The 15,301-nt window shown below is 39.9% G+C and overlaps 1 protein-coding gene across 3 annotated transcripts in view; it reads left to right on the top strand.

Moving 5' to 3' along the window:
• The window catches only part of kcnip4a (potassium voltage-gated channel interacting protein 4a), a gene marked incomplete at both ends in the record, with an annotated part of 252,120 nt that overhangs the window by 72,139 nt on the left and 164,680 nt on the right, over positions 1-15,301 (top strand). Inside the window, one exon of one of the 3 annotated variants that reach the window (XM_081359525.1) lies at positions 10,235-10,337. The exons of the other annotated variants lie outside the window; for them this stretch is intronic. Coding sequence (XP_081215651.1) covers positions 10,250-10,337 — 88 coding nt within the window. Of the gene's footprint in view, positions 1-10,234; positions 10,338-15,301 lie in introns of those variants that run through there. 3 annotated transcript variants of the gene reach the window in all.

Raw genomic sequence — 15,301 nt, 5'->3', positions numbered from 1 at the left:
CCCCCTACAGCTTCAGAATAGATATTTGACAACACTGTCGTAAAAACTCGTTGCCGACTCCCGCCGGCCCAAAGTAGCAAGGGTGGTTTTTCCGCTCACAGGCGCTAGAGGGAAGCGAGACGGCCACCATTCAACCCGAAAAAAGTCAAAAAACCATTCCAATGACTTCAGTTAAGGTAAATTAAGCTAAAAAGTTCCCCTTTAAAACTGCATTGAATCAAAGACAGTCTCGAAATTGCCGGTGTTTCTGACATCACAAACTACCTTATAACCAATCAGGTCAACGTGTGATCGTCAACAAGTGGATCTCTGAGCTGGTGTGAGTGAGTGGAGGCAGAGCTAATTTGCATATTCATAGAACCGCGAAGAAATTAAATTAGAGTATGTAGAATTAATTTTGAAATTACATGTAAAGAGTCCTATTTTAGTGAGTCAAAATGTAATTCATTTTTAATTGCACTTAACATGCAATGTGTCCAGAAACATTATACGTAAGTGTGAAATGAATGTATATTCTTTTAAAGTATATTATTTTCATAAAAAGGACTCTTTTTAAAAGTGTGTACTTTTTTTATGCTGAATCTACAGTAGTGCATGCAAATCTAATGAAGCTGCTTCACTGACCTTTCAAAGCACCTAGTAATGCTTGATAGTAAAATGCCACATGTCTCCTTAGATTTAAAACATGAAGAAATTAATTTGAGTTCATGAATTATTATTATGCTATTCATAAGGTCATATCAAACGTGTCGTGTAGCTGTGAAGCAGCAGTATGAACCGTGCACTGCAGTGACGGTGTGCACACATTGTAGCATAATCTGTATGGAAAATCTGTTCTCTTCGCATTCATCCACATTTTTCTCTCTTGTCACAACAACCCAGAGCTCCTTTCAGAACAACACGCCTCTTTGCGGAAACGGCGTTCCTATTTGAGAGCGCCAGGGACAGAGAGGGGTCTAAATCTTCTGCGAGTCACTCGTGGAAAAAAGCTTTTGGTTTTGGAGTGCTCTTCCTGAAATAGGCCTGCCTGAACCAGGAATGACCAATGGGCATCAACTATTCTTTCATATACAAAACCAGCCGTTTCATCTGTCATCTAAATGGCTTGCCTCTACCTAGAGCTGCTAGGTGTAAACCGCAGATTCCACTGGAATGTTAATGAAAGTATTTTACACATAAAAAGATCATCACTTGGTGCAAATTTGTTTTTCACAGTAACAGATCATGGGTCAGAAATGAGGCTTTGATGGATAGATGATTGATAATCGCTCCTTAGGCCTTCTTTAGTGTGGGAGGTAATCTAATATCTACACCTACTATTTATACAATTAATTATTTGTTGACATCACAAACGATTAACATGCAGGTTTAATTAATGCTAAATATTAAATATGGTTGAAATCACCAAAATCATCAATTTACTATAAACTTACAATTAAAGGCACAATATCTAACTTTTTTGCTTTAAAAATAGCAAAAATCACTATATCTATGTTATATATATTTTTTTAGTTGTGTACTTACATTATCCCGACTGTTTCCAACAACTTTCAAACCAGGAGAAATTTGTAATTTAATTCGAGAAACGTCCCGTTTCTTTATTTCCGTTTTGTCGCAGTCAATGGCGTCATATCCGCGTTGTCCCTGGTTTCCGCTCGTGCTGCCATAGCAACCAGAGCTATGAACCAGAGCCGTCTGATAGTAACCAAAGCGACTGATGCGGACAACTTTGTAGTTCGCAATGTCTATTTGCACGCTGTTGTTGTTTCGTTCAAACATTATGGACCATGGCAAGCAGACTTTGGATAAAAAAAGGAGAACTAAAACGAGAATCAATATCAGCGCGGTGTTTTCGAGATGCCTAGCTCCCATAGACAGTATATAAACGAGAGCTCCACGTCCGAGACTTCGACCACTCCTACATTTACTTTATTAAACAGGTGAGCACATTTACATAAAACTAATCAATGTTTTATAGTTCAACAATGATAAAATGTCAGAATATGATCTGTATGTTATTCTAATGTTGATCTAGTTTACTGCTAGTCTCATACAGACAAACTAACACATACTTTTCAACACATTCAAATGCAGTTTAGTGTGATAGTGTAATGTTAGACCAGGTGAAACAGCGCTGCGTTACCTCACAAGTTTAATTTGTCTAATAAACTGACCTGTGAGTAGTAATTCTGCACTCGCGTGTAGTTCGGTAGAATGAAATGTCCATATTCCTTTTATATCCGCGGGACTCGCGTCGCGTTTGGAGCTGATAGCTGTCTCTTAGCAATCCCGAACTGCTTTATATCACAGTCATAATAAAAACATCGATGTATTCAGTCATCCATAAATATTATTAGTAGGGATGCACCGATGCATCGGCTGAACATCGGTAACGGCCGATATTTGCCTCGTTAACTGCCATCGGCCATCGGGAAATAAAAATGACATTCGCCGATGTCACATGGGCGTCAGTTTGGTTTGATATGCTGGGGACAGAGACGCATTCGGAAGTGCATTTTCAGAAGTGCTGGGTACAATGACGCATTTATTTATTTATTTTTCTATGAGAAAACTCCTTTTCTCGAGAAAAGAACGACCATGGTGTGTAGCAGAAGAAGCGGCGGAGTATGCACGATCCGCGAGTGCTGAAGACGTTCTGCACGGCTTTGATGGGTGCGCAGGAGGACACAAATGGGCGGCGACCGCTTCTTCCAGTGGCGGGAGCTTTTCCCTCAGCGCCGTCAACAGATAGAGCGTTAACTGTACACACCGCCGCCGACTTGAGCTGCAAAGAAGCTCTGGCCTCCCTGTCAAGGACGCTTGTCAAAAAGTACGGGGAAGCTTGACCGCTCTGAATAGTGAGTGAGAGCGCGCGCGCGGTCGGGGCTCTCTCTCTCTCGCAGAAGAGCGCGTGCGCGTTTAAAATTTAATATGAACATTCACCCGTGTTTTTTCCCTCATAAATGCGAACACGAAAAATAAAATGAATATTATAATGTTTTTTTTGTTGGGTCAGACAATGATTACCAAATTTCTCTCTCATATTGCTCCTCATAACAACTGAAAAAGAACTTATAAATAAGGTTATAACTGTCAACCAGAAAGTGACATTAAAGGTTTTTTTTGTTTCATAAATTGCTTGGTCTGATTGAATTTGTGCTCATTCTAGGATAGTGTGATCAAGAGCCGAAAGACTTGTATGTTTCAGTGGCACAAAAGAAGGAATAAATAACAAAAAGAAAAAACATCGGCATCGGCATCGGCCATCGGCCAAGTTGTTATGTTAAACATCGGTATCGGTATCGGCCCAGAATTTCCCAATCGGTGCATCCCTAATTATTAGATCGGTCGGCTTGACGTTGACGACAAGATCCACAATTCTTAGCAAATGTTGCGTCATCAATCTACACCTTTGTTATTGTAAATAGGTTAGCGACCCCTAGTGGCGAAAAATGCCATACTGTACGTTTAAGTATCATCAATCAACCACGTACAATATACTCTTTCTAGATTATTAAAGTCCCCCAGTCTATCATTTTATCCCTTAAAACTCACCTTTGATCACCAAAATTACATATTTAAACGTAATGCCTTAAAAAAGCTTGACTGTACCTCTACACCCTTGCCTCATTCGGTTCTATGAATATATAAAAATGAGCCCTGCCTCCACTCACTCACACCAGCTCAGAGATCCACTCGTTGACGATTTCAAAGCGTGTTTTTGAGACTGTCTTTGGTTCACTGCAGTTTTAAGAAGAAAATACTCAGCAGTGGTGTTGACATTTGAATTTTACACATGGTTTGTCTTAAAGCATATTAAAAACACCAGACAAATAAACAACATTAAAAGCTTAATTTTTACCACAGGGGGACTTTAATCACACCCACCGACAAACTGCATAAAACTTTTAGGACATAATTCTACACCAAACTCAACAATAGAGATTCCAACAATCAAAAAATCAAAACATTTAACAAACACGATTACATTGTCATTATCAACACAAGTAATTTCCTCCATGTGTACAATAAAATAGATTGCAAATCACAGCAGAATTTCTGATTTAATTAAAAAGATTTACACACCCAAAACAAGACCATTTACGAGACGAGATAGCGTGGTGTAAGCAACCTTGTTGAACTGCAGTATAAATAACATCTCACATCATTCATGTGGGTGAATCTCACAAAACCTGTTAAGAACATATTTTAGCTGCAAATCAAAAGAAATTAATATAAATTGATATTTTGCTTAAATAAAAAAGCCTGTGGATAATAGAATTAGTTTACCCCAAATGTTCTTTCATTTTAAATGTTATTTTACTTGCCCTCATGTACAACAAAAATATGTATCTTTCAAGCTCCAAAAAGGACACACATACGCACTATTTCCATATCTCTGCCAGGGTTGGTGGCTGTAGAAATCAACAAGAATAATCTTTAATAACATATACTCAGGAACACTTTCTTAATAAATGAAAGAAACACTAGTGATGTTATCCCTGATACGGAGGCTTCGAAGCTTGTGTCGAGAACGTCAGGAACTTCTCCCCAGAGCTCCGTATTGAGGCTTGCGTTGTTTCAGTGAAATGACGTCACCGGTGACCTTGGAAGCCTCGGTTGAGTGCAATGCTTCGAGAAAGGGTTCACTTTGGGTGGAACGATGTGTTTTTTACATCTCCTGTTACACAAACACTTCCACTTCTCTCTCTCCAGGCCACCTTAATCATTTCACCTTCTTTTATCATTTCTGTACAAGAAAAACAAAGGCATTGCCCAGTTACAAAATAATGAAACAACACTGAGCATAAATTCATCAAATAACTATTTATTCATTCATGTATACGTGTTTATGTGTGTATATGTTAATGTACATGAACCATGTAACACACATTTTGACACACTCCTGACAATTTTTTGTCGCTGGTTCCTTTCGAAGCTGAAAAAGGCTTCAAAGCTTCATGAAGCTTCATCTCGTCACCACTAATAAACACGCAGGAGATTGTAGAAGTAATCACAGGAAAACACAACCACTACACATAAACGCGAACGAGACCGAACCCAGAACTGAGGACACTCAAGGCTTAAAGGCACAATATGTAAGTTTTGCCACTAAAGGTCAAAACAATGGCGTAGGTTGATGACTCTGTGAATGAGCGTGGAATCATGGGAGTTGTCGTCTCGACTCTTCACCTCCACAGCCAATGGAAAGGAATCCGGTGGACTCGGGCAGAAATCATGTATTCATGTAAATCATGTAAATCGAAAGTATCTTGAGAATGAATGCTAATGAGAGAGACCTGTGTGAAACACCGGTCTCTGAGCTTTTATTATGCTTGTGCTGCAGTCGCCCGCTTCCGCTCTCTTCGTTGCGTATGTGGGGTAACGCAGCTCTGTTTTACATGGTTAAAACAATCATACTAAATACATTTGAGTGTATTGAAAGTTGATAACGTTACTCTCTGCGTTCACTAGGTGGCTGGTATGAGAGGCTTGTTGCACCTGTTGTTGTAATTTAGAGCGATATTAGAAAATCATATTAATAAAAAACTGGATGACTTGCTAAATGACATGCAATTTATTTTATAAAAAGAAAGCGGTATCTGATTATGCTTATTAGTGCAAAATAGTGTTGTCTCTGAGGCATGGTTAAAAAATCAAGAAAACAAGTGATTCAAACAATAATGGTGCGTTCAAGTCATCTCGTATAGATCGTATTTACGAGTTGAACGCACTTGAACGCCACCACAATGTCGTAAATACCAGTGGGGAGCTCGGGATTTTCTCTAAGCTCCGATCTTTTCGAGTTGGGGGCGTGTCAGTGATTAACATGGCGGAATACACAATACGTAAAGGTATTTAGCTGTGATATTGTCAGGCTTTTCTATTAACAGCTCAGTTAGCTAATCGCCAACACAGAATATGATAGTATTATAATATAACAATGCAACATGTAACGATGTGTTGGCAGTGGCTTCATAAATTAATTAAAAACATAAAAATACAAAGTACACCTGTTGTACATTTCTTTGTTCTTCATTTTCTAGAACAAGAGTTTAAGAACCTTACTGTATTTTTGTGTAATTAATTAAGAGAAAGTACTCCGCCATTTTGCTCCGACGAAAGATGCTGTTATAAGCACGACTTCCCACCTCGTATGTACGAACTTCCCAGGAGGACTTGAACGCACCATAAGACTAGCCGTGTTGCGCTGTATATCAATGATTTGTTTCTGTTGATAAATGTATATCCAAACAGTTGCTCCCCTGTCTAATAAAACACATACTGTACTGTAGCGTCTTTGGTGTTTCCATGATTTCTACGGAAATCAAGGATAGCGTGGATATGACGTCATTGACAGACGACACAAACACGGTCCATAACACTGGTTAAAATATCTGATTTCTCTGGAACATTTGGGATAATGTAAGTACACAGCTCAACAAAATGTGTAACTTTGTGCTAGTGGTTTTTGGATATTTTAATGTAAAAATCTTACATATTGTGCCTTTAAACACATGGGGAGTGTAATCAAGGATAACATGGAACAGGTGTGGGAACTGATTAACAAGCAGGGAAACTCACTAGAGAGCAGAACAGGCAAACAGGAACAACACACTGAAAATTAAAGTGCGGGGCCGATTACACAGTTTCTAACTGAAAACTTTACGCTATTTATTTACACAACAACTGCATTTTGGAGGCCTGAAAACGCAAAATTTTGATAACGTGTTTAAAGTTTTTACAAATGATACTGCAGTCATCTCTGTGTAAGCTACAAACGTGAATTTATGAAAACGGTGACGTCATGCGCATGCGTCTATAGGCACATAGTGTTTCTTTACAAAGTCACATCGCCAACTACTGGCCTGGCAGCATAATACAATGTTTTTAATCATTTTCGCAGATAAGTGTGAGTGAGGATCATTTTGACAACATTGTACAAAAGAAAAACATTTCCATTTTTACATGGTTGTCATGTAAACGTAACCTAAAACTAAACATTATCATTAAATTTGGTTTTGTGCATCACTAATCACACAAATTTCATATTTACAGAAGAGTATGTAGTGGTGCACTTTTATGGTGCTTTAAAGGAGGTTTTTTTTTTTTTTTGCTGGTGCTTGACAACCCCTTTACAATTAATTATTGTATGCGTAACATTTCTTCAAAAGTGTATATTTTTTTCATTAGACAAAAAAAGAAAATAACAAATGGGTTTATGAGTAAATGAGTAAATTATGACAATTTTCATATTTTGAATTACCTTTTTTTTTATATTTTCAGTTTTTAATTTCAGTTTTAGTAATCATATTAAGTGCTTTCCTATGTTTTTTTTTTTTTTGAATATTTCTTTTTAGCTTTAAATTAGACTGTGGCGAGCAGGACGAGGTCGAGGGCCGTGGGAGGACGGCGCGAGATCGGTGGCGTAATTGTGATGAGCTACACCTGTGAGACGCACCGGTCTCGCATCTCTCACGGAGGAGCGGAGGCATAAAGGAGGAGCGACGACAGTGAAGAGCGAGAGAGGACAGGCCTGTGTTTTAGTTCATGTTTTGTTTTTGGTTTGTGTTGCCAGCAGTCGTCCGTGAGGGGCTGCTGGCTTTTACTTTCATTTTTTGTATTTGTGTGTTTATTTATTAAAATCTTTAAATGTTCGCCGGTTCCCGCCTCCTTCTTCCCGTAACATCTGAATCTCGTTACACTGGTGCCGAAACCCGGGAAGAGAGAGGGACACGCTGTCGGAGAGCCCTCGCTGCTGGGAGGAATCGCGGTGCTGAGGAGGTCGGGCAGCACGAGGGAGCGTCGGCCGCCGATTGCTGCCCGAGGCGATGGTGCTGGAGCGATGGAAGATCTGGTGGGACAGAGAGCTCGACACCGTGCTCCTGGATCGAGGAGGGGTGGCTGCCGTCAAGAGGGAGCGGAGGAGTCGCTCCCGTTCGCCGTGGGCCGGAGCCTGTTGCCGTCGGCCATGATGGGGGCGGAGCAGGGAACGGGAAACTCGCTGCCGGCTGCCCTCGAGAGGAGTCACCGCCGGCCGCCAGGAGGCGGAAGGGCGTCGAGCCGTCCCCCAACGAATGTCCAGTACCATCGCATGGCACCGCGAGTGACTCTCAGCTGGTTGAGGACCGAGCGGCAGTGTGTCCGGGAACCGGATCAAGAATTTTTTTTTTTTTTTCCTCTCTCCCCTCTCTCGTCTCTGTCGCTCCTCATGCTTCCGTCTCCTGTACTCTCGCCTCGTCTGTCCATACCCCCAGGTACCGCAGCCGCCGTGATCGGTCCCCCCGGGGAGGGGGGGAGGGGGAGTAGGCGCAGCCTCGGTGGTACCCCCCGGCCTGCGAGGGGCGATGGGGGTATGTGGCGAGCAGGACGAGGTCGAGGGCCGTGGGAGGACGGCGCGAGATCGGTGGCGTAATTGTGATGAGCTACACCTGTGAGACGCACCGGTCTCGCATCTCTCACGGAGGAGCGGAGGCATAAAGGAGGAGCGACGACAGTGAAGAGCGAGAGAGGACAGGCCTGTGTTTTAGTTCATGTTTTGTTTTTGGTTTGTGTTGCCAGCAGTCGTCCGTGAGGGGCTGCTGGCTTTTACTTTCATTTTTTGTATTTGTGTGTTTATTTATTAAAATCTTTAAATGTTCGCCGGTTCCCGCCTCCTTCTTCCCGTAACATCTGAATCTCGTTACATAGACATTCTAGTACTCTTTCAGCTTTTTTCAGACATTTTCATTTGTAACAATTAAGAGTTCTCAATGCCATAATACAATAAAAGCTCATTCCCACTACAGATTATTTGTTTTAAACTATAAACTGTTAATACATCGCTGCAATATTTGTTGTACTGCCTTTCATGTATGCAGCTTTGAACAATAATAATAATAAAAGAACTATATATGCGCCAGAGAAACAACCGCGTAGCCATCTTTAGAATTCGGTCTTTGAAATTTCGTTTTTCTATGGCATCGCTGTCGAAGAGTAATTAGCTGGTGAAGTGGACTTACTCGTTTTAGAGTTAACAAAAGTTATCATGAGCATTGTAATGTTTGAAGCGGATGTCATAACAAATGCCAATTGACCGAGAAGTCTTTAAAATGATCACCTCGTTCAAAAATCCATAAGATCTTCCCTTCATGCTGTGGAAATGCAAACCAGAAGACAGAACACGACGAGCGCAGCTTTGAAAAGAGGCGGGGCTACATAAGGTCTATAACAACCTTATTTTTTTACTTTTATTTTGGAGTAAAATGTTACCTAGAGCTGTTTTCATGGATGAGTCCCAGTCTTTTGATGTGGCTTTGTAAAATAAGTACCTCGGGCTGTGAGTCATCAGGACTGACCTTATGAACTCCACCTTTATTTCTACCATCTGAACACCTGCCGTTCGAAAATGTCAAGGTGTTTCCCATCAGTTTTAACCTCTCTTTCTCTCTCTCTCTCTCTGCGTTTCTTTATATTGCCTTCAGTCTGTCTGTTGCTTTGCTTCACGTTGCTTTTCACACCTCAGTCCCTTTGTCTTTCTGTCCAGATCTCTTTTCACTTGCTTTCTTGCACCTTCACCTTTATCTTCCTTCCCCATATCTCTGTCCCATTCACTTTCTCTCAGGCAAGAGCAGGCTGTCTCTGTAGTCTCTCTTATCTTTAACCTCGCCGTCCCTCCCTTTCTCCATTTCTTCCACTTTTTTAAAAAAAAACCTTTGCCCTCAATACCGTGACACTCAAGAGATGCCTCACCCAGAGCGTCTCTGAAGTGTTGTAGCATTATAACTGGCAACACGACAGTTCCATAATCGCCTGTCAATGCTGATTCCTTCTCTTTTTTCACCTCTCCTGCCCCTCCTCCTCCTCATCGCTCTCTCTCTCTTGTGCTTTCGCTCCGAGGCCACGCTGGCACCGCCTTCCCAGAAACGGTCGTGGAGGTTGAAACAGCCACAGATGGTGCTGAGACACACAAGCAGCCACTCTACTACAAATGTGTGTGCGTGTGTGACAGAAAGAGTGTGAACGGCTAAAGAGAGGAGACCGCTTAGAAGGGAGCGCTCAGCACCTCTGGGACACACGAGCGCTCCAGAGGAAATATTTATGACCCAACGGCAGTAAGTGACCCCCCTCGCGCAGCTCCGTATGAGCCGACTCTCACAAACGCACGAGCTGAGCAGGTTCAGGCAGGAGCGCAGCCACGGGGAGGAAGTTTTCCTCTGTCTACAAACCTTTTGAGGATTAAACAGCGGGAAGAGAGAGAAACCTCAGCATGAGCAGCTGCAGGAAAAGATGCAAGAGGGAGATTCTGAAGTTTGCTCAGTACCTCTTCAGACTTATTACTGGCACACTCAATGCAGGTAAAATTGGCAATTTCCTCCTCCTCCAAAGTTTTTTATCTTCTTTGTTGGATTTGCAATAGCGTATCCAATACTTTGGTGCAATCTAGCATTATATACAGTATTGATGTAGAAGTTGAGGCAGTGCAGCTCAAACAACCTGCAGGCATCTCTGAACCGGGTTTTGACCTTTGATAATCTCTATCTATCTTCTCCATCCTAATCACCTTAATCATGTCAATTAATCCCAGTCTACTGGCAATTAGGAGGAGGCAAACAAATTTTCCCCATCATTTGGCAAATATAAATTGATGTGTCAGCTGTTTCAAGGAGAGATGTGCTCTTCTTCGTGGATTGCAGCAAATTTAGCCATGTTGTCCTTGAGTATCCTGCTGGAGTTTTCCCAGTGTGTCTTCAAATAATATCAAATTGTGTGGAGATAATTTGGGCCGTGAGCCATATTTCTGAAATGAATAGGCTTGTTGCAGGAAATCAGCAATGCATCAAAACAAATGCATGTAGTGAGTATGCTGAGTAAACGGTTTATTTTGTCAAGATTTATTTATATATATTGTGAAAAAACTATTTAATTTAAAATATTTTGAAGAAATAACCTGAAGGACTCATTATTACAAAATGTTTGTTACAGAGAGAATTAATGGTCTAATAGTTGTTCTCTTTGCACTCGTTATGTTAATTTGCCACCTCAGTATGAGGAAGTTTTGTTCTAGCTAATCCAAGCAAGAAGGCATGGGATTTATCTGATTGACAAGTTTATTTATTTCTTTATTTCACGTTTATTGATTATCGTGTATCTGTTGTGTTTGTGAGGAATATCCTGTGCATCTCTGCGGCATGTGAACGTGTGTCTGAATGTGTGGGTGCGTTTGACAACAAAGACCACGGATGGCAAAGCTTGGCATGCATTGCTTTGCTGGTCTTATTTTTTATGAATATGATGCATTAGAATGTGTTGTGTACATAATTTGTGGCCCTTTTGAAAGATAAAGAGACCTGCAGTGAAGACTTGACTACTTCTGGCGGACTGGTTTAAGTAGATTTCTGTAGGCGGGACTGATGTAGTGTTTGATCATAATCACTGACACCGAAAGAAAAACTTTCCCTCATTAAATCTTGTTGATTAGGGTCATGTGTTGATAGAAGGCATGTCTTCTGTGTTTGTGACAGGCTGTCCTTTAAGTTATTACTTTTTTTGAGCATACATTATATAAGTCAAGCAGTTCATTTAGATCAGGGGTGCCCAACCCTGCTCCTGCCGATCGACTGTCCTGCACAAATCATCTCCAACCCTAATCAAACACACCTGCTTTTAATTTTCAAGTGATCCTAAAGACCTTAATTGGTTGCTTCAGGTGTGTTTGATTAGGGTTGGAGATGAACTGTGCAGGACAGTCGATCGGCAGGAGCAGGATTGGGCACCCCTGATTTAGATCAATAATCTGAAAAATCTGTGTGTTCCTGTAAAATGATATATACTATTCTCTTTGCATTCTCTTTTCAATGATATAGACTCTTTCCTATAAAGATATAGGCTATTTACTAAGCAGAAATATTTAAAGGGATAGTTCACCCTAAAATGAAAATTAAGTCATCATTTACTCACCCTGGTGTTGTTCTAATGCCGTATTGCATGCCGCCTTTCCTTTTCGGACCACAAAAGGAGAATTATTATTTTTTTTTTAAATGTCCTGCTCACACTTGTCTATATAATGGCAGTGAATAGCAACCAGCATACACTTTTTAAAAAAAGATTCATAAGTATCAGGGAATTATCCCAAGTGTTCTGGGGGTATAGGATAGGGTAAGGCTGGGCGAAATGGCCAAAAATATTATATTATAAATATTATATAATATTATAAAGCCCTAAACGGCTTAGCTCCAGTTTATTTAACGGATCTTCTATCGCCCTATAATCCATCGCGCTCTTTAAGATCACTAAATTCGAGGCTTTTGGTCATACCTAGGATATCCAGATCCACCAAAGGAGGGAGAGCATTTTCACATTTAGCTCCAAAACTCTGGAATAGTCTTCCTGATACTGTTCGTTGCTCAGACTCGCTCTCCCAGTTTAAAACTAGATTAAAGACGCATCTCTTCAGCCAGGCATTCATATAACATTTTTAATCTTACAGTTTAATCCGGTCTCTACTTCATAAACGCCAGAGGAGAACTGGCCCCCGACTGAGCCCGGGTTCTCCCAAGGTTTTTTTTTCCTCCATTAGGTCACCTGATGGAGCTTTTCGGTTCCTTGCCACTGTTGCCTTTGGCTTGCTCAGTTGGGGATACTTAATTTGATTAATCGATTCAACAGTGCTATTGATCAGCATTACCAAACGTGGATGTTTTACACCAGAAACAAACACTGATGTACTATTTTATTTAATACTGTGAAGCTGCTTTGATACAATCTGTATTGTGAAAAGCGCTATATAAATAAAGTTGACTTGACTTGATTATCACAATATTTTTTTCCATATCATACGATGTAAATTTTTATCATATTACTTTATCTACCATTAATGGGGAAGGAAATGCTCTCAACATACAGTACTGTGCAAACATCTTAGGCACACTAGTATTTCCGCCCCAAAGAAATGGTTTTAATCCAGTTATATATTTTGCTGTAGTGTTTCAGTAGGTAATATCAGTTTACATTTCCAAACATTAATTTTGCCTTTAATTGTAATAATCCAGTAAAATTTCTGTATGCACAAGGAGTCTGACAACAGCCGGTATGATCCACACGGAGATCTGATCTCACTATTATTGAGTACGTCTGAGATTACATGAAGAAACGCGGCAACGTTTCCAAGGTGCTTGAAGAAACCTTCCTGCATTTGTGATTTTATAGGGATCTTGATATGATATTGTTTTTCACCAAGCCCAAAAGCAAACCAAAATTGAATGTATTATTTACATCAATGTAACATCTTCTTTGGCCATTGGTCATTGGCACGGATATGTGAAGATAACGCCAAGTGGAATACAATCCATGAACTTTCTTCTCTGAGGTGAATATATCCATTGTGTTTGTTGTAACAAGTCATCGTATTCTATTTTTTTCAACTGTCATTCTGACTGTAATCAGACTGAGTTCCGGTCCAGAGATATTTAACTTGGTGAAGAAAGTACAAGGACACTTTTTGGGGATTTCTAAGCATTACATTTCATGTTGATTATGTTGGTTATGTTGATTTCTCACAAAGAACTATGGCCAAGGTCAGGATTTTTGTTCAATTTTGGTTTGTTTTTCACCAAACGCTATCATATACCCTCAGAACTCGTAGAATATATGACACGTTACATGGGATCATTCTGATACTTTTGCAGATTTTTTAAAAAGCCTGATGCTGGGTGCTATTCACTACCATTATATGGACGGGTGTGAGCAAGACTTTTTGTTTTTATAATTCTCCTTTTGTGGTTAAAAAAAAAGAAAGAAGGGCATACAGCATTAGAAAAACACAAGGGTGAGTAAATGGTGACTCAAAAAAGACATTAAGGTTTCAGAGCAAATCTCTTGAATTAAGTTAATGCTGCTTTCTACTTTGGCAAATCATTTTTCTTGTTTTAAGAATAAAGCTCAATAAATTTGTTTATGCTCATATAAAAAAATATAATTTATGATCAGTTCACTCAGAAATTCATTCTGCCAGTATTTTTGCTCATTCAATCTCACATTCAATCTGTTCCATCATTATGAACAGTATTATAACACATTTGTCTGGTGTTGCACACTCTTCCACTGCGTAAATAGCTATAGATATACTGCTCTCTTTATTCTAAATTTAACATTTGCCAAATAGTGATTTAATTGGATTAAGGGTCAAAAGCATGAAAAATTAATTAATCCAGATGTCAGCTGTTTTGTGTAATTACCAGGATATATCAAACGTGCTGGAAAGGATGTGTTCTTGGAACGAGCCCAATGTCAGATATTATGCTGAGTCACAGAAAATGACTTTTAATATTGATCGTCTGACAGACTGACAGCTTTTCTGACTCTTAAGTTGCTGGAAACCGTCTTTCTGCCTTCACTTGAAATCCTTGTTACGGTGCTGTATTGATTCGGCTGACACAGTAAGACAATCTGTCCAAACATGGTTGTAGAAGAGTGTTCTTGTTTATTTTAGTCTTTCTTTTCTCTGTTTACACTTAAAATAATAAATAATAAAAAAAAGTTTAAAAATACAGATTTCGAACAGGTTTAAATTTGGTCACACTATGACATAATTGAGAAGTTATTATGTCACAGGAAATTTGAATATGACCATTAGCAAAGGAAATGATTTTGGTTGAATGCCAAAAACTGATTATCTTGTACTTTTCTAAGGAGCCATTTATAATTTCAATATATTCATGCTTGCATTTCAACCACCCTTGTGAAGGCAAACACTATATCTCTTATCTTAGAAAGCAAAGCAAAGACACTGAATGTCAATATCTGTTGCTCAAGTGATCAGGATTGATCGATGACCTGAAAGAATCAGTCCATTCTAAAGTCTGACCTGAGCCTGATTCTAATTGGATCTGACGTAGAATACAGCAGAGGGACACTGGAAATCTGGGGTGGGGTGTTTGGCTCGAGGTCATGGTGCAAAGGACCCTAGGTTGATTTTACTCCGAACCATCCCTTTAATATGCGAAGTGAGCTATGCTATCATTGTTTCTGAATGTGCAATTACCTTGCAAAGCAAAGATATCATCAGACAACTGTGTTTGACTAGTTGGGCTTTTATGTAGTTTCTAGAAATTCACATGTCTCAGTATTTGTGACTCAAAGATCCAGTGAACTGGAAAATGTATAGTTGCTATTTATTTATTTATTTTTTAACCGTGTAGTGTCTTTAAAAATGTCTTCTCCTTTCTTTATAGTCCATTGTCTTGATTAAAGATCATAAAGAAAATGAAATCCTTGTTTTATCTCACCAGCAGTATAACACCTCTTGCTATTTCATTGCTGC

The sequence above is a fragment of the Scardinius erythrophthalmus genome (assembly GCF_964197995.2).
Source record: "Scardinius erythrophthalmus genome assembly, chromosome: 2".
NCBI classification, from domain to species: Eukaryota; Metazoa; Chordata; class Actinopteri; order Cypriniformes; family Leuciscidae; genus Scardinius; species Scardinius erythrophthalmus.
This window is presented reverse-complemented; position numbering and strand designations above follow the sequence as displayed.